Source organism: Sprattus sprattus, assembly GCF_963457725.1.
Source record: "Sprattus sprattus genome assembly, chromosome: 5".
NCBI lineage: Eukaryota > Metazoa > Chordata > Actinopteri > Clupeiformes > Clupeidae > Sprattus > Sprattus sprattus.
In genome coordinates this window covers 22,314,776-22,335,963 of record NC_137924.1, presented here as the reverse complement: position 1 = coordinate 22,335,963, position 21,188 = coordinate 22,314,776, and the positions used below count along the sequence as shown (strand labels likewise).

The 21,188-nt window shown below is 41.8% G+C and overlaps 2 protein-coding genes across 2 annotated transcripts; one reads left to right on the top strand and one right to left on the bottom strand.

Moving 5' to 3' along the window:
• Positions 1-472: 472 nt before the first annotated feature.
• LOC308365136 (Golgi pH regulator) lies at positions 473-8,529 on the top strand. The gene is made up of 14 exons (XM_080838478.1): positions 473-640; positions 785-844; positions 1,041-1,144; positions 1,243-1,349; positions 3,193-3,294; positions 3,474-3,594; positions 3,779-3,859; positions 3,947-4,056; positions 5,899-5,987; positions 6,353-6,445; positions 6,548-6,643; positions 6,899-6,988; positions 7,168-7,233; positions 7,496-8,529. The coding sequence occupies exons 1-14, from the start codon at positions 599-601 to the stop codon at positions 7,700-7,702; spliced, it is 1,368 nt and encodes a 455-aa protein (XP_080694604.1). The 5' UTR covers positions 473-598; the 3' UTR covers positions 7,703-8,529.
• Positions 8,530-9,467: 938 nt separating this feature from the next.
• On the bottom strand, positions 9,468-14,218 carry pdzk1 (PDZ domain containing 1; the record flags this gene model as incomplete). The annotated part of the gene is made up of 8 exons (XM_080839708.1): positions 9,468-9,521; positions 10,417-11,076; positions 11,528-11,791; positions 12,107-12,303; positions 12,675-12,870; positions 13,068-13,204; positions 13,449-13,662; positions 14,012-14,218. 8 exons carry the CDS (start codon positions 14,216-14,218, stop codon positions 9,468-9,470), a joined length of 1,929 nt encoding a protein of 642 aa, XP_080695834.1.
• Positions 14,219-21,188: the final 6,970 nt, after the last annotated feature.

Here is a 21,188-nt window from a genome sequence, read left to right as displayed (position 1 = left end):
TGTCTGCCCATAGTTGATGCTCTCTTCCCTATACCTCTGTTAACACTGGTTTTCTATAGGTAAGGATTATGCATAACTTACTATCATTATACATACAATTATTCTTAATATATCTCTTCCACTTTTAATGTCTTTGTTTTTCATTTAAAGAATGTTGTTCCGTGTAGTCCTTACGGGGTTTGACTGCCCTCTGCTGTTTTAGTGGCGCTATTGGTATTTACTAGACTGGTTGAAATAAATCAAGCACGCAATAAGTCGTTAAATAAAACCAGATACAAATGAAATACGCATGTAAAAACACATGTTAAAATGATTTGCTGATTGTTACTGAACGACTTCGACTCGTTGTCTCACCTTCAACCTTGGTATGAGCAAGGTTTGAGCGTGTTTAAAATGTCATAACTATGCGACGGATATCATGCCTGTGAGCTGTTTACTACGTCCCCAGTGATGACGTATCTATAATTTTCGAAGTTGACAGCTTGGTAACAATGCTGGAGCGTAACATTTTCTTGGTCTTAGCAATATGCAGTTGATTCGGAGACACACATAACAAATATCATCTTATCCGTTAGAACTTTTTCATAGTCCATAAAACATGTCTTTCTTCGTAGATTCAGTGATCATGTTCACCTCCCAGGCAAGTACCCGGTTGATGTTGCGACTAAGCAATTAGCTTAGCTAGCTTACTTCATTATTTAGCGGTGTTCTTCACTGCTCCCCCATTCGTAAAATCAGTTTTGAAAAGCAGCATGTTTAACAACGGAGTATTTCATCTGTTTAGGTGTTTTTCTTTGGCTTCGGCTGGCTCTTCTTCATGCGACAATTATTCAAAGATTATGAGGTATGGTGCAGGTGCTTGTACTTGCTAGTATTCTCGTGTGATTTAATTTACAATCAAATTAAACTGCGGAGAGTGCCCTCTCTTCAGTTGTAGAACTTGTACAACACATTTGTATGGATTGGCTTTGATAGATCTTTTACAATATTGACATCTCATTTGGAACATTTGGAGTAACAGGTTAACATGCCATTTCCAGATCCGACAGTATGTCGTCCAGGTGGTGTTTTCCATCACCTTCGCCTTCTCTTGCACTATGTTTGAACTAATCATATTTGAAATCCTGGGAGCTCTAAGCAGCACGTAAGTGTCAAACAGCACGATAACAAATACAGGCTATGTTTGTATACCGCGTAGTTCCTTAGCGTGTCATTCAATTGTTTTTCTGACCTCACCTGCAGGTCAAGATATTTCCACTGGAAATTGAACCTTTATGTGATTTTACTGGTTCTCATTTTTGTGGTGCCTTTCTACATTGGCTACTTTGTTGTCAGCAACATACGACTTCGTAAGTATACAAAAAAAAACAGACTTTTGTTAAACACCCTCCACATTCACAAATACAGCCGCGGAAAAAATTAAGAGACCACTTCAAAATTATCAGTTTCTCTGGTTTTACTATTTATTGGTATGTGTTAAAGTAAAATGTACATTTTAGTTTTATTCTATAACCTACTGGCAACATTCCTACCAAATTTCAAATAAAAATATTGTCATTTAGATCATTTATTTGCAGAAAAATGACAATTGGTCAAAATAGCAAAAAAGATGCAGTGTCTTCAGATCTCGAATAATGCAAAGAAAACAAGCTCATATTCATTTTTAAACTACACAATACTAATGCTTTAACTTAGGAAGAGTTCAGAAATCAATATTTGGTGGAATAACCTTGATTTAAAATCACAACTTTCATGTGTCTTGGCATGCTCTCCACCAGTCTTTCACATTGCCGTTGGGTGACTTTATGCTACTCCTGGCGCAAGAGTTCAAGCAGCTCGGCTTCTTTTCATGGCTTGTGACCATCCATCTTCCTCTTGATCACATTTCAGAGTTTTTTTTATGGGATTCAGGTCTCGAAATTGGGCTGGCCATGACAGGGTCCTGATCTGGTGATACTCCATCCACACCTTTACTGGCCTGGCTGTGTGGCATGGAGCATTGCCCTGCTGGAAAAAACACTTCTCAGAGTTGGGGAACATTGTCAGAGCAAAAGGAAGCAAGTTTTTCTTCCGGGACAACGTTGTACTTTGCCTGGCTGAGGTTTGTAAAAGACCATAAGGATTGAACCAAAGCCGACTGGAGGGTCTCCTAGTTCGTCTTCTCTGATGAGTCCAATTTCACAGTAGGTGCAAGACTCTGTGGCTTGTAGGCCTCTCCAGGTCTCCGTCTAACCATCAGACGACCATGTGTTGGGCAAAGCTGAAAATTGGACTCATCAGAGAAGACGAACTAGGAGACCCTCCAGTCCGCTTTGGTTCAATCCTTATGGTCTTTTACAAACCTCAGCCAGGCAAAGTACAACGTTGTCCCGGAAGAAAAACTTGCTTCCTTTTGCTCTGACAATGTTCCCCAACTCTGAGAAGTGTTTTTTCCAGCAGGGCAATGCTCCATGCCACACAGCCAGGCCAGTAAAGGTGTGGATGGAGTATCACCAGATCAGGACCCTGTCATGTCCAGCCCAATTTCGAGACCTGAATCCCATAAAAAAAACTTTGAAATGTGATCAAGAGGAAGATGGATGGTCACAAGCCATGAAAAGAAGCCGAGCTGCTTGAATTCTTGCGCCAGGAGTAGCATAAAGTCACCCAACGGCAATGTGAAAGACTGGTGGAGAGCATGCCAAGACACATGAAAGTTGTGATTTTAAATCAAGGTTATTCCACCGAATATTGATTTCTGAACTCTTCCTAAGTTAAAGCATTAGTATTGTGTAGTTTAAAAATGAATATGAGCTTGTTTTCTTTGCATTATTCGAGATCTGAAGACACTGCATCTTTTTTTGCTATTTTGACCAATTGTCATTTTTCTGCAAATAAATGATCTAAATGACAATATTTTTATTTGAAATTTGGTAGGAATGTTGCCAGTAGGTTATAGAATAAAACTAAAATGTACATTTTACTTTAACACATACCAATAAATAGTAAAACCAGAGAAACTGATAATTTTGAAGTGGTCTCTTAATTTTTTCCGCGGCTGTATATCAAGAAACTAATACCCCCCTCCCCTCCTCCTCACCAATTCATAGACACACACACACACACACACACACACAAATTAACATTCAAATGGATTTGCAATTTGAGCATACGATTTACACATACAGATTACTTATTGTGCTTCTTTTCCAGTGCAGAGACAGAAGCTTCTCTTTGCTTGTATGGTATGGTTCACATTCATGTATTTCTTCTGGAAACTGGGGGATCCCTTTCCTATCCTCAGCCCTAAACATGGTAAACTCTTATGTTGCAGCGCAGATTATTACAGTTTGAAATGGCCTGTCCATCTATCCATCTTCTTAATGAATTTGTGAAAAAAGGAATTTGTCTGTCCTATATGACCTGTGTAGGATAAGTGGTGATCTGCAATCTAAGACGGATTGTGTGTGTGTGCGCACTTTTTAATCATTCAGGGATCCTATCTATTGAGCAGCTTATCAGTCGAGTTGGGGTGATTGGTGTCACACTTATGGCTCTGCTATCTGGTTTTGGTGCGGTCAACTGCCCTTACACCTACATGTCTTACTTTCTGCGGTGAGTGCCCACCCATATATGCACTGACACACACATTGTATCTACACAAGCATGTGTGCTATATGTATGTGCTCTCTCTCTATATATATATATATATATACATATATATATATACATTTTTGTTCACTGTTGTTGTGGAGGTGTATGTGACTTAGCTGTATGAAATGTCTGTCTTCATATGCAGTAATGTGACAGAGAGTGACATCTTAGCCCTGGAGAGAAGATTGCTTCAGACCATGGACATGATTGTCAGTAAAAAGAAACGGTAAGAATGAGTGAGAGAAATGCAATTCACATACTCTTCCAGCAGTTAAAGGACACCGAGAGAGACTGATTTGGTGCTATGGTCTAGGATTGCTATGACGAGGCGCCAGATATTCCAGCGTGGGGAGGACCAAAACAAACAGACTGGATTCTGGGGGATGATCAAGAGTGTAACGTCTTCTCCAACAGGCAGTGAGAGTATCCTGACACGGACTGTGTGTGTGTGTGTGTGGGTGTGTGTGTGGGTGTGGGTGTGTGTTTGTGTAGGTGGGGTGGGGGGGTTCTGTGAATATACAGCCGCGGAAAAAATTAAGAGACCACTTCAAAATTATCAGTTTCTCTGGTTTTACTATTTATTGGTATGTGTTAAAGTAAAATGTACATTTTTGTTTTATTCTATAACCTACTGGCAACATTCCTACCAAATTTCAAATAAAAATATTGTCATTTAGATCATTTATTTGCAGAAAAATGACAATTGGTCAAAATAGCAAAAAAGATGCAGTGTCTTCAGATCTCGAATAATGCAAAGAAAACAATCTCATATTCATTTTTAAACTACACAATACTAATGCTTACACTTAGGAAGAGTTCAGAAATCAATATTTGGTGGAATAACCTTGATTTAAAATCACAACTTTCACTTGTCTTGGCATGCTCTCCACCAGTCTTTCACATTGCCGTTGGGTGACTTTATGCTACTCCTGGCGCAAGAATTCAAGCAGCTCGGCTTCTTTTCATGGCTTGTGACCATCCATCTTCCTCTTGATCACATTTCAGAGGTTTTTTATGGGATTCAGGTCTCGAAATTGGGCTGGCCATGACAGGGTCCTGATCTGGTGGTACTCCATCCACACCTTTACTGGCCTGGCTGTGTGGCATGGAGCATTGCCCTGCTGGAAAAAACATTTCTCAGTGTTGGGGAACATTGTCAGAGCAAAAGGAATCAAGTTTTTTTTCCGGGACAACGTTGTACTTTGCCTGGCTGAGGTTTGTAAAAGACCATAAGGATTGAAAAAAGCGGACTGGAGGGTCTTCTAGTTCGTCTTCTCTGATGAGTCCAATTTTCAGCTTTGCCCAACACATGGTCGTCTGATGGTTAGACGGAGACCTGGAGAGGCCTACAAGCCAGAGAGTCTTGCACCTACTGTGAAATCAGACTCATCAGAGAAGACGAACTTAGAAGAACCTCCAGTCCGCTTTTTCAATCCTTATGGTCTTTTACAAACCTCAGCCAGGCAAAGTACAACGTTGTCCCGGAAGAAAAACTTGCTTCCTTCTGCTCTGACAATGTTCCCCAACTCTGAGAAGTGTTTTTTCCAGCAGGGCAATGCTCCATGCCACACAGCCAGGCCAGTAAAGGTGTGGATGGAGTACCACCAGATCAGGACCCTGTCATGGCCAGCCCAATTTCGAGACCTGAATCCCATAAAAAACCTCTGAAATGTGATCAAGAGGAAGATGGATGGTCACAAGCCATGAAAAGAAGCCGAGCTGCTTGAATTCTTGCGCCAGGAGTAGCATAAAGTCACCCAACGGCAATGTGAAAGACTGGTGGAGAGCATGCCAAGACAAGTGAAAGTTGTGATTTTAAATCAAGGTTATTCCACCAAATATTGATTTCTGAACTCTTCCTAAGTGTAAGCATTAGTATTGTGTAGTTTAAAAATGAATATGAGATTGTTTTCTTTGCATTATTCGAGATCTGAAGACACTGCATCTTTTTTGCTATTTTGACCAATTGTCATTTTTCTGCAAATAAATGATCTAAATGACAATATTTTTATTTGAAATTTGGTAGGAATGTTGCCAGTAGGTTATAGAATAAAACTAAAATGTACATTTTACTTTAAAACATACCAATAAATAGTGAAACCAAAGAAACTGATAATTTTGAAGTGGTCTCTTAATTTTTTCCGCGGCTGTATGCAAGTGTGTTTTTACCAGATGTGTGAATCTCCATGCTTATGATCTTTCATAAAATGAATAGATGTGAATGTAGCTTGTATGTTTTATATTTCTTTAACTGGAGGTCTTCAGATCTGTCTCAGATTCAGCAGGAAGTGGATGCTTTAGAGGAGCTCAGCCGGCAGCTCTTCCTCGAGACAGTAGATCTTCAGGCCACCAAGGTCTTACACACTCACACACACATTCTGACACATACATGCACATTCTCACACACACACACACACACACACACACACACACACACACACACACACACACACACAATAAAATGTTTACCACACACAGAAAGCAAGCCCAGCAGAACTTTTATTGTCTCTATTAAATCTCTCCACACGTGTGACAGTGAGAAATGTGCAGTACTTTGAATTCAATCTTTTACAGTCACACATGTTGTGGACCATTTCAATCTGTTAAAAGCACTGATTCAGCATGGCTTTGGGCTTTTACTTTGGAAAGAAGATTAAGGCAACACTAGGAATGACATAATGATTTTGTCTTCCCCTTTTTCTTCTTTCTCCTTCATTAGGAGCGGATAGAATATTCCACAACGTTTCAGGGAAAGTACTTCAACTTTTTGGGCTACTTTTTCTCCATCTATTGTGTTTGGAAGATATTTATGGTAAGAAGTTTGGTTCAGTCATTGTTAAGTGTTGATGTAAAAAAAACATTATTTGTAACAGTGTTGTGAATTAGCATGCCCTTTGCTGTTTGTCTTTTCCAGGCCACCATCAATATAGTCTTTGACCGTGTGGGCAAAACTGATCCAGTAACTAGAGGCATTGAAATTACTGTGAACTACCTGGGTATTCAATTTGACGTAAGCGCAAACACACACACACACACACACACACACACACACAACTACACAAACACACACAAACACACAGAGAGACACTGTTGAATCAAGGTTGAAGTATAATTAATCATTCTTCCAGCCATTTTGTACACACGGAAGACGTTTCAGAATCATAATATTCATAATATTTCCCCCCCAAAAAGCTCATGACCCTGGGGGTTGGGGGTTTATCACTCTTGTGTCTTACTCTTTACCCTTCCTCCCTCCATTCCCCAGGTGAAGTTTTGGTCCCAGCATATCTCCTTCATCCTGGTGGGGATCATCATCGTCACCTCCATACGAGGCCTGCTGATCACGCTCACTAAGGTGGGCCTCGCTGCGTAATGTGACTGGTCGTGTACCACCTACATGTGCTTTGTTGCTTTGTGTCAATTTTAAGTTTCAGACTGGTAGAATAAAGGAATTGCAAATAGCTGATAGGACGTACAGAGATAGAGCTATGGCATGGCAGGTGCACTGACTTGTTCTCGTGTTTCACTCCGCAGTTCTTCTATGCTATCTCAAGTAGCAAGTCCTCAAATGTAATAGTGCTCGTTCTGGCTCAAATCATGGTAAGACTTTGCTTATTCAAAGGCTACAGTTGATGATAACGTTGCTTAAACAAAAACTTTGGTCCATATATATTTTTTTTAATTTCTATTATAATGATATTGATATTTAATTGCGTGGGTTTACTCCGGGTACTCCGGTTTCCCCCACCATCATAAAGATATGCATCACAATGTGGACCCCCTCGAAAACGAGATGGTACATCTCAAGGGGTTTATCCAGAATTTCCCAAAAATTCTCTCCCCATCCTTATTCCTCTCGTAGGGCATGTACTTCGTGTCTTCGGTGTTGCTCATGCGCATGAGTATGCCTCTGGAGTATCGCACCATCGTCACAGAGGTCCTGGGGGAGCTGCAGTTTAACTTCTACCACCGCTGGTTCGACGTCATCTTCCTGGTCAGCGCTCTCTCCAGCATCCTCTTCCTCTACCTTGCCCACAAGCAAGCACCTGAGAAGCACATGGGGCTGTGATTTATTTTTTTGCCACGTGACAGAGCTGTGTTTATCTTTTTTCATCAAGCTTTTTTTTTTTTTTTAATTCAGTTTGTTTTCGTGTATATGGCAGTATGGGGTTCAATGGAAAGACCCTCTTGTGATGTATGTTGTGATCGAAAAGCCCACACACAGCGGATTGCAACGATTGGCTCTGTGCTAAACTTTGTTTGGATTGGACAGGGATTAAGAGGCTTTACAAAAATAATTCATTTGATTGGGAAAGCAGGTGAAGATTTGAAAATAGATGCTTTCTTTTTCTGTGGGGTGATATCTACTGATCTGCGGATGGAGGCCAGGCTTTGCACATGTACTACTGGGCATCAATAGCTCCAAGCCTTAACTCATTACTTAACTATGACATTGCTCCCGCCCTCACAGTAAACACCAAAAATCCACTCTGACATTTTTTTTTATTAACGCAGCTATCATGGCCTCAGCATAGACTACTGATCCCAGTGTTATCTCTAGGTTCATTGCACTAGGAACATAAAAGTTCCTACAATGTCTTCTGTAAGGTCAGGAGACGTTTTGAAGAAAGCCGTTCAGATTTTATTGGACAGGTTTGCAAGGACCATTATCTGGAGAAAACTGCAGTTTGATTGGATAAACTGGCCCAGTAAGTGTTCTTTAAAAATATATATATATTTCTGCCTTTAAACTGCAACGAGGAACTCTGCTTAGTTTCAGAATTCATAACATTGGCTCTGTATCAGTAGCCAGTTACTCTGTAATTGTATATTTTGTTTTTCAAATGCAGTCCACGTAGATAAACCACAATTTTTAGACGTCAGCGATCACTAAGACACAAGACGTTGTTGCAGTTGTTGCTTCTTTTTATAAGTTGTCACCTCTGAGACAAATAAATATGTCTTTGTTAAAAATCTGTGTCGAGTCTGTCAGTGCCACTTTCAGAACACTCTCCTGGATGTAACCAAAAAATGACACTTATACAAAGCATTTTAGCAGGAATGCAGTTTATTTCACCATCACAGCATTCATCACGACAACAGAACATCTACAGAGGTCATTCGACATCCCACAAGACTGTGTTGACACACTTTCCTTATGGATCTTAACATCATAATATCTTAACACTTGTTTATCTCAGAGTAGTTTTGTAGTCATCATCCATTGGCTTCATAGGGTTGTATTGCCATAGTAATTGCCGGTTCAAATAATACAACAAACTGATTACTTTTGAGACGGAAAGTTGATGGTTAGAATTGCACACCTTAGTGATCTCTCTCTATGTGTGATTGAAACGCTGAAAATAGTGACTGTCAATACACAGAAAACCGAACAGAAATTTGGTGTAAATGTAGATAGGCAGATGCCATTTACTAAAATGTACTACAGGGTTAAGTGCAGCAATGTCAAGTGCACTTGTGTTTATTGATAATGTTGATAGACAGGGTTTGACAGATCAGATTACATGTCTATAAGTGAACACTTCACGTTTGACATCTGTCTTGCGTCTGATACAGAGTTAAAGCTTAGTAGTGGTCAGATATAGTAGATAAGAACATTAATTAGTACCACCTATCCAAGTTTAAAGTTAAAGCTCGACATTATGTCATGATTTCTGTTATCAACCAAAAGGGGCAAACCTGTCGCACAGGACTTCCATATAATACTTGACGTCAGAAAAGGACCTGGTAGTTAATTGTTCTAATGAAGAAATAACATACAAAGAAAAATTAACCCATAATAACATCTATAACATTACGATGACTTAAACTTTTTAGAGTTGTTCATCCAAACTTTTGTTGGAAGATGAAGATGATACCGATGGTGTCTGGAAAAGAAACAAGAATAAAATCAAGGTGGCGAAGATGAAAGAAATATAATCAGACGGCACCATCTGCCAACAGAACCCAAAACACTGCAGAAGGAAATACTTCAGTAACGTTGATTAGACTTTGGTTAACATCAACTGAAATCTGTGATCTTCAGTTGAAACCAGTAGAGTTCTTCTGCTGATCAAATGGGTAACTGCACTGTTCTGTTATAAAGACTGATAACCATCATTGCTAAAACAATATAATGTAACAACGTACTTGCAGAAGAATGATAATGAATACAGTTTAAAATATTGTGAGGTTAACAGACACATGAGAGAGCAGTGTGGTCTTTAGGGTTTGAGGACCCACATGAGAGAGCTGTTCTGAGAGCTGTGTGGTTATTTAGGGTTTGAGGACCCACATGAGAGAGCTGTTCTGAGAGCTGTGTGGTTATTTAGGGTTTGAGGACCCACATGAGAGAGCTATTCTGAGAGCTGTGTGGTTATTTAGGGTTTGAGGACCCACATGAGAGAGCTGTTCTGAGAGCTGTGTTGTTATTTAGGGTTTGAGGACCCACATGAGAGAGCTGTTCTGAGAGCTGTGTGGTTATTTAGGGTTTGAGGACCCACATGAGAGAGCTGTTCTGAGAGCTGTGTGGTTATTTAGGGTTTGAGGACCCACATGAGAGAGCTATTCTGAGAGCTGTGTGGTTATTTAGGGTTTGAGGACCTACATGAGAGAGCTGTTCTGAGAGCTGTGTGGTTATTTAGGGTTTGAGGACCCACATGAGAGAGCTGTTCTGAGAGCTGTGTGGTTATTTAGGGTTTAAGGACCTATGTGAGAAGAGCTGTTATGAGAGCTGTTATTTAGGGGTTTGAGGACCCACATGTTGTGTGAACATACACTCACCCTAGCACGGGGTTGGCTTGGAGGTGTGGCAGGCCTGGCAGCCTCCTCCTTAGCCTTTTCTTCTTTCTTGTCCTCCTTTTCTTCTGTCCTGACCTCTTCCGCCGTCTTCTTCTCCTCCTTTTCTTCTTTCTTGTCCTCCTTTTCTTCTGTCCTGACCGCTTCCGCAGCTTTCTTCTCCTCCTTTTCTTCTTTCTTGTCCTCCTTTTCTTCTGTCCTGACCTCTTCCGCCATTTTTTTCTCCTCCTTTTCTTCTTTCTTGTCCTCCTTTTCTTCTGTCCTGACCGCTTCCGCCGCTTTCTTCTCCTCCTTTTCTTCTTTCTTGTCCTCCTTTACTTCTGTCCTGACCTCTTCTGTCTTCTTCTTCTCCTCCTTCTCCTCCTCCTTTCTCCCTTCTGGGATCTTTGGGCTGGGTGGGCTGCGTGGGCTGGGAGGCCTGGTCGCCTCCTGACCCAGCAGCGCGGGGGTGATGGCCACTCCCGTGGCTTTCAGGTGGTCGTAGGCTGTCCTCGCCGCCACCAGGAGGATCAGCGTGTCCCCCGTCTTGCGAATCAGGTCCACCACCATCTCGTGGGTGCCACTCTCCATGTTCACGCCGTTCACCTCCACCAAGACGTCATCGTCCTCCAGACCGGCCTTGTCTGCGGCACCACCCTTGACCACCTGTGAAGGGATGTAGGCTACGTTAGCAGACGTGAACAGATGCACAGAGTTGAGCAGGGCATCTGTGGAGAGTTGAGTGTGGTGAGTAATCTTCGCTGATGATTAGTGACAAGTTATTAAAAAGCCAAGCATACTGCCATGAGGAACAGACTGATGTTGCTTGATGAGCTTACTCGCTTTAAATATTTTGAAAACTCAGAATATGTTTTGCTTTAATGATCCATATGGTGGAAAATCACTCTTGGTAAACCAAAACCATTAACAAATGCGCTCAGAGTTGAACAAATGTTTTCTGAAATGACACACATTGGAGGAACGCACATAAAACTAGAGATGAAACAGACGGAATATTATGTCAGACTGTTCGGTGAGACAGACCGTGTCTTTTTATACGATTGGCATCAGCATGCAACTGTGTGTAAGAAAATACAACACATGCTTCTCTTTGCACCTCTTTGATATACTGCCCGGGCACACCCTGGATGCCGTTGAGATGGAAGCCAAACCCTGAAGCAGTTTTCACCAGCCGGCATAGTTTAGGTTTATAGTCCTCTGTGGGCGCTGGTGCTTGCACTGGTGTGGGTGCAGGTATGGCAGCGGGTATGGGAGTGGGTGGGGGCGTATCAGGTCGGGGCTCTGGTTTCTTGGCTGGCTCAGGCTGGCTGGCTGGGGATGCTCGAGTTTCCTCCCAGAAAAGGAGCGGGGAGGCCCTACCCTGCAGAGAGAGAAACACCATAAGAGGGATGATAGCCAGGACACTGCATATGGTGTTTGCTCCCATACTGCAGTGCATGGAATGATGATGAAAAAGTTATTCAGTTTAGTGATTATGTTCAATACAGTGCTGTTAAATACTGTGCTTAATACACTTATGAAAGGTATTTACCCAATGGGATTTGTTGTTTAAGAATTTAGTTTGTTTATCCGCAGAGGATTATATGTGTTATCCCAGGACTATCCTGCATTATTCCCAGTTCATTATTCTGTGGTACACCCTGCAATCTTTCATCCTAAATCCTGATCTACTCACCAGTTTATACATCTTGTCTGTCACGGCATCCACCACCAGGAGGCAGCATTTGTTTCCAGCCTGCCTAATCTTGTCCACCACCTGGTCGTGCGTGCACTGATCAACTTCCTCCCCAGCCAAGGCCACTAGCCGGTCCATCTCTTTCAGGCCGGCTTTCTCTGCGGGGCTACCACGGTCTATGTCCTTTATGTAGTGTCCTGAAAGGACAGAGAGGGTTGAACCCTGTGGCCCACAGCTCAATGGAAAACTAAATTTAAAAACGTCGATGTGATTAACCTCCATTGCAACCTTTGGTGTGCTGTGCGCTCAAGGGATAAATAGAGTGTCAAGCTATCAATAAACAGTTCAATGTGAACTGTTCACTTACATAAGAACATCTGGGTATAAACAACACCCAATGCAATGGAAATGTGACGACCAATTAATCAAACTCTTAGTTGCTACTAAAGGGGGGTTATTGATGATAGATTACTGATACCAAACTCAACCAGTTAAACTTCCTCGTTGTGTAATATTCATTTTCTCCACACCTCAGCGAAGGCTTTGACACATCTGCAGTCAGGCTCACCTTCCATTTTAGGTTCTTTTCTGAGGAAGAAGCCATAGCCATCAGAGCCTTTGGCCAGCTCAACGACACGGGGCTTGTGGGGGAGAAGCTTGACTGTGGCGAGGCTTGTTCCCAGGCGAATGTTTTTGTTTTTGTAGAATCTGTCCCCGTCTTCATCCACCAGCAGAAACATGACACTGCTGCCAGAGGCCTTCACCTGCCAACAACAAGCAAGCACTTAAGGACTTTTATCTTGCAATTGTTACCAACCTAAACATGTGTTGGTCTTTCTGTTGAAACATGCTTGAAACGTCATGTTAACCATAATTTCTATGTTCTTCATGAAAATGGTATGGAAAAGTTATGGAGACCTTCAGTAATGACACGCTTAAGACCATGTTTGTTGTCATGTACCTTCTCTACGACTTGCTCGTGGTTTGCTTCCTCCACATTCTCCCCATTGATCTCCACAAGGCGGTCATTCTCCTTGACCCCTGCAGTATCGGCAGAGCCTCCAGAGGTCACGTCCATCATGAACACACCCTTCTCCCCTGCCAATCAAGAGGGACACTCATTAATTTACGCTCGAAGCCTCACAAATATCTCAAAGGGCTTAATGAAATTAATTAAATGGACAATGTAGTTGACACCAGTAAATTACTGTGTTTAAGATATTTTAATTTTACTTATTTAGTGAGTCACAAAGTATCAGCGGAGGTGATGGGGTTTGGCCCAAACCATTCTGAACTCCATAGAATCACAGTACACCATCATCTAAGCCCTTCTTTCACTTGCCTTTCACACTCCTAAGTGAGAAGCCATAGCCCGCAGTGGACTTGAGAAGGTAGCAAAGTTTGGGCTTAGTGTTTGAGCCGGCGACCCCGTTCATGGTACTCTGGCGTGGAATCTCAGCCAGGTCCCACCCCTCCTCTTTGGCCTGTTTGTAATCGGCCTCGCTGAGGACGTGGAACGTCACCGTCATCCCACTCTTCCTAACCAGATCGGCTACCTTAAACAGAAACACCAGCCAGCAGCAATGAATGACTTCCACCTCCGCAGAGCACTTTGTAGACTTTGTATAATTCCATTTGTTGAACATTGTTGAACTTTTGTCCCCTAGAGAAACTCTCCTCAGAGAGAGACCAAGGAAGAAAAGGCAGCGGGTGTCGGAGGCTGATAGAACACAGAGCTTTATACAAACTCTGGACACACTGTTGACTTAAGACAAGCCCTCAACCATGTTGTGTGTTAATAGCAACAGTGCATGACATTACTTAGACTACCTGAAGTCTACCTACTCCTGTTAACAGAGGCGGGTACTTCAAGAGTCAGACATTAAAATCTCTCTTAACGGCTACCTGAGCATGCTCCATGCTGTTGACGAACACGCCATTGACTCTGATGATGCGTTCTCCGTCCTTGAGGCCCGCCAGTTCTGCCGGCCCGCCCATGTCCAGGCTACGGATCAGGTGGCCCTCCTCATCTCGCTCCACGCGCAGGAAGAAGCCGAAGGTCTGGCCCTCGTGCTTGCTCAGGACTATCACCCGGGGTCTGATGCCAGCCATTTCTTCTTACCAGGCTGAAAATCACAGCACTTCACTTTAATTCACTGTACACAATGTTTCTTCCAGTCAATTTATATTATATTATATTACAATATGTCTTCTATCTGTCTCCCCATCTCTTTATCATATTTAAACTGTTCAATCGTACTGCTCGTTTTCTCTTTGTTGGAGTCTATTTCTCCTTATATTAGGTAAGGCACTCTTATCACATAAGCTCCTATCAGATCATGATCGTTAAATTATTTTACAGTACATGCTATCGACAAAGTTTCATTGGCCTACATGGGCAATATACTTCAGGGCTCAACAGGTCACATGAGGAACCAAATACATGAAACGTAAGAGATACACAGGGCACTGCACTGATTCAACATGGCTGGAATCATAATTCATTAGTCTTTCTTTGTCAGAATAAACAGAATGGCATCAATTGTGACAGAGAGAAGTTAGCACAAACTGGAATTTCTTGAAATAAAACCTGCTAATATGTTCTTGAATGATATTAATCTAGCCTTGACTATTCTTTGTCTTTGTCTCAACCATAACATCAGAGATGGTGGAAACCCAAACTGGGAAGGCGATACACAAGAACAATCCTGGGAGGGAACCCTTGTTATGTGTCCTTTATGAGGCTGTGGCCTTGGAGCAGGCCTGTGCTTGGTGGGTCCCTCAGATTGTTATCAGCCTCGCCACTATACACATTAGCAATGAGAGGCTGGGTTGGCCATCTCAGGGCTAACAGGTTTAATTAGGGTACAACCTGCTGACATTCAGAGAAAAGGCTTAACTCCCCACTCGTTAATTGTTAACAGTGCTGCTGCTGCTGCTGCTGCTGCTGCTGCTGCTGGCTCTCTCTGAGGTGCTATGCCAAAGTGCAACACAGGCTACAATGAATGCACTTTGGCTCCACAATAACAAATGCCAGCGTTCTGTCACATCACTGCCTGATAGGAGTTTTGTGTAATAGTCATCGCCACTTTGCTGTCTCTTCTGTGACCGATAAAAGTCTGTCTTATCTATAACTTAGCTCATCTATAGAACCAGAACACATTGGTTTATAAGTTAGTATGTATTACATAGTATGAGTATTTATTTGTTTAGTTTAAAGTCATAACATATGTTCGTCTGGTTTGTTACAACAGTCCACCACTATAGTATTTACTCTTTATACTCTGAAATAAGATTATTGCACTCAGAAAAATAAACTTAACCTGTAGTCCATGCACCTTAACTTAATGTGAAGTGTACAGATATATCTCTGCGGTCCATAAATATAAAGCATTTACATGTTTATATTATATTCAAATGTAATGGCAAAGCACTGGAAATACAAAATGTTCCAACACACCGCTGTGCTACTAAATCCATTGGCACACGGATAACATTAACATGACATAAAATTCACATTCTCGCAGTGCATCTTTTTCCACATCTCCCAGACTAAATACATTTCCCCCCATTCATGAGACTTCCTTGATATATCACCATGAAATTCATCACATCTGACACAAAATAGAAAACATCATTCTCTCTCAACCATTATTTACAGTGCAGGCCATGTCCAAAGAAAAGCACTCACCAGCTCCTGCTCTGACTGTCTCCGGGACTGAAGGAGGTCCTCACCTGTCCCAGCACAGGTGTTATCTGCATGTGTGAGACCGTACACGGGGGACTTTGACAGGCCAAAGGTGGAGTTAAAGGCTTAGTTATTCAACCGCTTTTGTTCCTGCAGGCCACAGTGTGACTGTGTGGGCAGTGTCTCTGGGCAGTTTGTGAGGACAGAATCATAAGCCCACGCTGCCGCAGGTTTGGGGCAAAGGTGAGCGACTCGAGCGTCTCCGTCAGCTGGGTTGGACATCACTGACATAAGGCACTCACTCGCCACAAGCCGTGTGCTGTTATCCCATGCAAATGAAGTGCGTCAGCACCCTAGATAGAAGACCAACATGGTCTGCTAAATTCTGAAAAAGTTAATGTTTTGTTTAAAGTACCATTACGTTCCAATGTGCCATATACCATTATTTTTTTACGGATTATTTACTGTTTTTCAACAAAAATGTGTGCCTCTGTAAGAGCTGGGAACAATGTGTTAATTAATTAACAATTAATCCTAAATACACTGTGTATACCTCACAGCCAATGTAAAAAGTAAACGTAAGCCGTGTGAAAACAGTGACAACATTGTTCTCCCTTGCAGTAGGGGGTGTGGAGTTACCTTTATTTGTAATCATTCTATCTCTTGGCCTCTATCTCAACTTCCCTTGGCCCGAAAGATAGAAGGTCAAAGCTAGTCTTTGGTGGATCACACTTGTTCCACCTGCTATCCTGTTCTGTTCCACCTGCTATCCTGTCCAATGAGGCTGAGGATGTGTCCTCTGACATGGACCAGTCATCAGGCAAACTTTAATAGAGCACATCATAGCGCATTCCAATTATTTCTTCCTTCATGTATATTTAGAGATGTTATATTTGTAACAAGATTTTTCTTAGGATTGAAGTGATAAACACTTGTTGGTTGATTAGCTTATAATAGCCTTCCCTTCATAAATAAGTCATAAATATTCTTCATTTTATATCAAGACCCAATACTAATCATGAGGCAAATGTGGCCTTTAAAGATAGATGGCAAAAAAATAAGTAGACTACTATTTGACAAACTCTGTCTTTGTGTGTGTGTGTGTGTGTGTGTGTGTGTGTGTGTGTGTGTGTGTGTGTGTGTGTGTGTGTGTGTGTGTGTGTGTGTGTGTGTGTGTGTGTGTGTGTGTGTGTGTGTGTGAGTGTGTGTGTGTGTGCGTGCGTGCGTGCGTGCGTGCGTGTGTGCGTGCGTGTGTTTTTTTTTTGCTCATCCAGGTGTGAGACTACTGGAGACTGTATGTCTGAACTGAGCCTTCATGTGGGCACTGAGGTGATGAGCAAAGACAGGCAGTGCCAGCGAGCAGAAGCCTTAAGGAGTCTGTGTTTAGACAGTCACTTCTCAGTCCATTGCCAGTGGAGACCGCTACCTAACCAAACACTTTTAAAGGCACACTGACTCCTCCTGCATTCATCTATGTAGATAAACACACACACACACACACACACACACACACACACACAAATACAAACAGAGAGGGATAAATACATAGAGATAGGGACAGCGAGGATATGTTTCTATGTGTACCACAGAAATAGAAAGATAAAGAAAGAGAGAGAGAGTGAAACATAACAGGCATAGAGGCCTCAGCAAGAACTACACAGAAATGTTTATTTTGTTATAAACGGGAAAATAAGTTAAATTCCTCGTGCTTTTGGTTGGGGATTTTCCACAGCAACGGCCAAACTTCTCACTGTAACTCAGCCTATTATAGGCTTCATCCCATCAAACCATGTGGAAATGAAATGACGGGTGCATATGTCGTTTCATTTAAGCACTTTGAGCTGCATAGTTTGCATGAAAGGTGCTACTCAAATAAAGTTATTATTATTCTTATTATTATATGATCAACATGGCCAGTGAATGAATATGAATTGGAATGAGGAATTGGGTAAAGTTAAAGGGAAAAAGAATGTAGGGTCTGCATTGCAAGCCCTGTTTGCTATATAAATTAGAGTAGTCACTGTGTCTCCCCATCCTATTATATGAGGTATGAGTTGTTAAGACGACTGTTTTGTTTCACCACTTTCCCTTGATCTGAGCATCTAAACAGTAAGATGCAGAATGAGGCAAGTAGGCAATTATTCGGTGAATCACTGCAGAATTAAGCCATGCACCTGAATGGTTGGCTAACAGCTGTCCACACAAATCGAAAAACCATGCTCAAATGGAAACATCCCCAAACAAGTTACTAGCCCACAGATGAATTTGGAAGTAGAATTTGTCTCAACAATATGCTGTTTATGACCTAAACTCTCATTTGCTTTTCACACACACAGAAACACACACACTATCCACTTGTATTGATGTGCTTAACGTATTTTAGCAGACTAGCTGTGTAATGCAATGAACTGCCAAATCTCACATATTCACTAATACCAAAGAGGACATAAGGTTTTTTACGGAGAACGTTTGTAATTTTCTGTAAGATTACATTTGTGTTCCTGTATGAGATGTTTAAAGGAGCTGCATTATTTTTGACGTTTCCATTTTCATCCGCTAGAGGGCGTTACTATAACGCATCTCACATTTACCATTCATAACTTTTTCTTTTACTATGGGAAATGGGTAGGGGTGTCCACCTGACTCATATTCTTCACTTGGAAAAGTCGTCCCTCCCTCTTCAGAGCATCTCAGCAGACCCTCCAATCCACACCCTCCTGCCTCTCAGTCCTCCCATATAGTAGGCTGTCTCCACAGTCCCCGGCTCCTAACTCTAGGCGCGTAAAAATCCTAGGTCTCTTGGTTCGAGTGGGAGAACTGTCTGTCTTATTTTAGTGACATGTTTTAGTCTTTTAGCACTTGCAACCAATTAGTCTTGAATATTCATCCTGGTCTTTAGAAAAACTACATGTGTTTCTGCACTGGGGGATTTGATGGTGCAATTTAAGCAGCTGTGAAATTGAAGAGGAGAACCAAATGGGATGCATTTATCCGGACCCGTTTCATTAATTTTTTGGGGGTATTTATATTGTTCTATTAATGTTACAAACTAGTCACGGCGAAATGGACTCACCCAAACAAAACGAGACTTTGGCACTCTTTGGATGTTTGACGGAGCAAAACGACAAGTCTCTAAACTGGACAGCAAACGTCAGTCTGGATGTCAACAGCAATATGACCACCTGTGGGGACGCTTCCTTGGCACCCAAAGCAGCACCGCCGCGTCAAAAAGGTATAATCACATATTTAGTATACCATACCACAAGTATGCGTTACCTTGATTCATTTGACTTTATTCTTTACAAAAAATGTAGGAAAGTTGACACATTCGCGTTCTCCAGGAGTCCCACCGCGCGCGGCTAAGTGAGGCATTATCCTGTGTGGTTTGTTTATAAGTGTTAAATGTGAACGCATGCTCTGCAGCTCTCATCTCTATTACTGAGTCTTCTCACTGAGGTCGATTTAACTCGAGAAATGTTGTAGGTAATGTTGACAAGGAACTACTGGATTTACATGTTATGATATTTCTGTGGGCCAACACACATTGACAGTCAGACAGTATTAATAATGAGTTTTCTCAGTCATCCCTATATTAATGTACAGCCCACCGTGAACCCCGAACAGACACAACATGTAGGCCTACCTATAGAGGAATGGAGACCCTCTGATGTTGGATGTTGGATGTGGATTGCTGAGCTTTGATTATTCTGTGTTAAATGTTGGCTTGTGTGTAGGAATACATCTTACTCATAACTGTTAAGGGTTATCAAACCTGGCTCCTCAGTTGCAGATTTTATTCTATGTTTTCATTCAGATTGCAAATGTATTGTTCAGCCTGCCTTAGTCTAGTTCTTGTCTGTCTAGCCCTCTCTCTCTCTCTCTCTCTCTTACACACACCGCTCACAATAAAGCAAGAGAAATCTTGTACCGTGGGAAACTATAGCAATATTTCTGTAGAATAGACTTCTTTACTTGACAAAAAATAAATTAACATTGATCTATTTGATCTATATGAAAACATCATTATCCATTCTCCGGTTGAAAATAAGCGAATCACTTAAAGCCTAAATCCAGTTTACTCAATTTGCTGTCAATTAGGAGAGCACAGATGGCAAGTTATTGTGCTATATGGTTCTATTACTGCGCACCTCCGCCTTGCTAATACATATCAGTGACCCAGCACCATGCACTGCACTGTTACAGAATGCTCCCTAATGATGGTGAGAATGAATATATAGACCTATATTCTGAAGAAAAAAAGCATTTAGCCCTGCTCTTTGTTGTGAGAAGGAGTGTGACCACCCAATTATTTTGACCCTCGCAAGAAAGCTTGGATGCGTGTGTTCATTCTTTGGAAAGCCCATTAAATGTGACAGAGAGGATTCCCTCATAGCTATTTGTGCCATACACAAATTGTTGAAAATGCCTCCAAATATTACTGGAAAGGCACAAATACCATTTAAGGTGAGTCAACAAAATAATGTTTACCTCACTGGTGGTATTCGAGGCCAAATGCATTAATGCATGGAGACTACATGGAACATCAGCTCTGAGCCATGCAGGCCATGGACCATGTTATTTTAAGTCATTATCCCCTGGCACTATCATTCATCGGAGTACAGTCACTGAACTGGACAAAGCACAAAGGTCCGGAAGGCCTAGTCTATATATAGTAATGAATGTGTGAGATTGTGTATGTGTGTGTGTGTGTGTGTGTGTGTGTGTGTGTGTGTGTGTGTGTGTGTGTGTGTGTGTGTGTGACTGCAAGAATGGTATTCTCTGTGTGCAAGTGTGTACAAACGGTTAAGGTGTTTGTCACTGCGTGTGGTGCATGCATATGTGTCATTGCACACGCTACAGACAGTCTTATCACATGGAAGAAAAACATTCTCCTCCCTGCTTCCTTCTGTCCTACTCGCCTCCTCCTCCTCCTCTTCCTCCTCGCCTCTGTCCTTCTCGTTGGTCATTGAGAATCAGTAGCGCTCCATTCAGTATGATTGTTTGATGTCCGAGGGAAAAAATGGGCATTATTCACTTTTATTCACTGTTATCACAATTAGTGTTGTTTCACACCATCACTTCACTTTCCCTACGTGACATCAGCTGTAATTCTCTGCCTCTTTTCAAGCATGCAGCAGCATTAACTCTATCTCTCTCTCTCTCTCTCTCTCTCCATTATCATACATCCTAGGCACTTTGTTTACTTAAGATCACTTAACATGGTTTGTATTGGTGCCTGTGATTATCCACTAATGTTGTGTGAGCTTTAACGGACTGCAGCTTTCTTAGTGCAGCAGGTAGTGAGTCAATTTTCGTTCTAAAAGCTAATAGTTCCATCCTCCCACAGAGCACTCTCTGTGTTCTCCCCCTTTTATGTCTAGTAGAGGAAGGTGT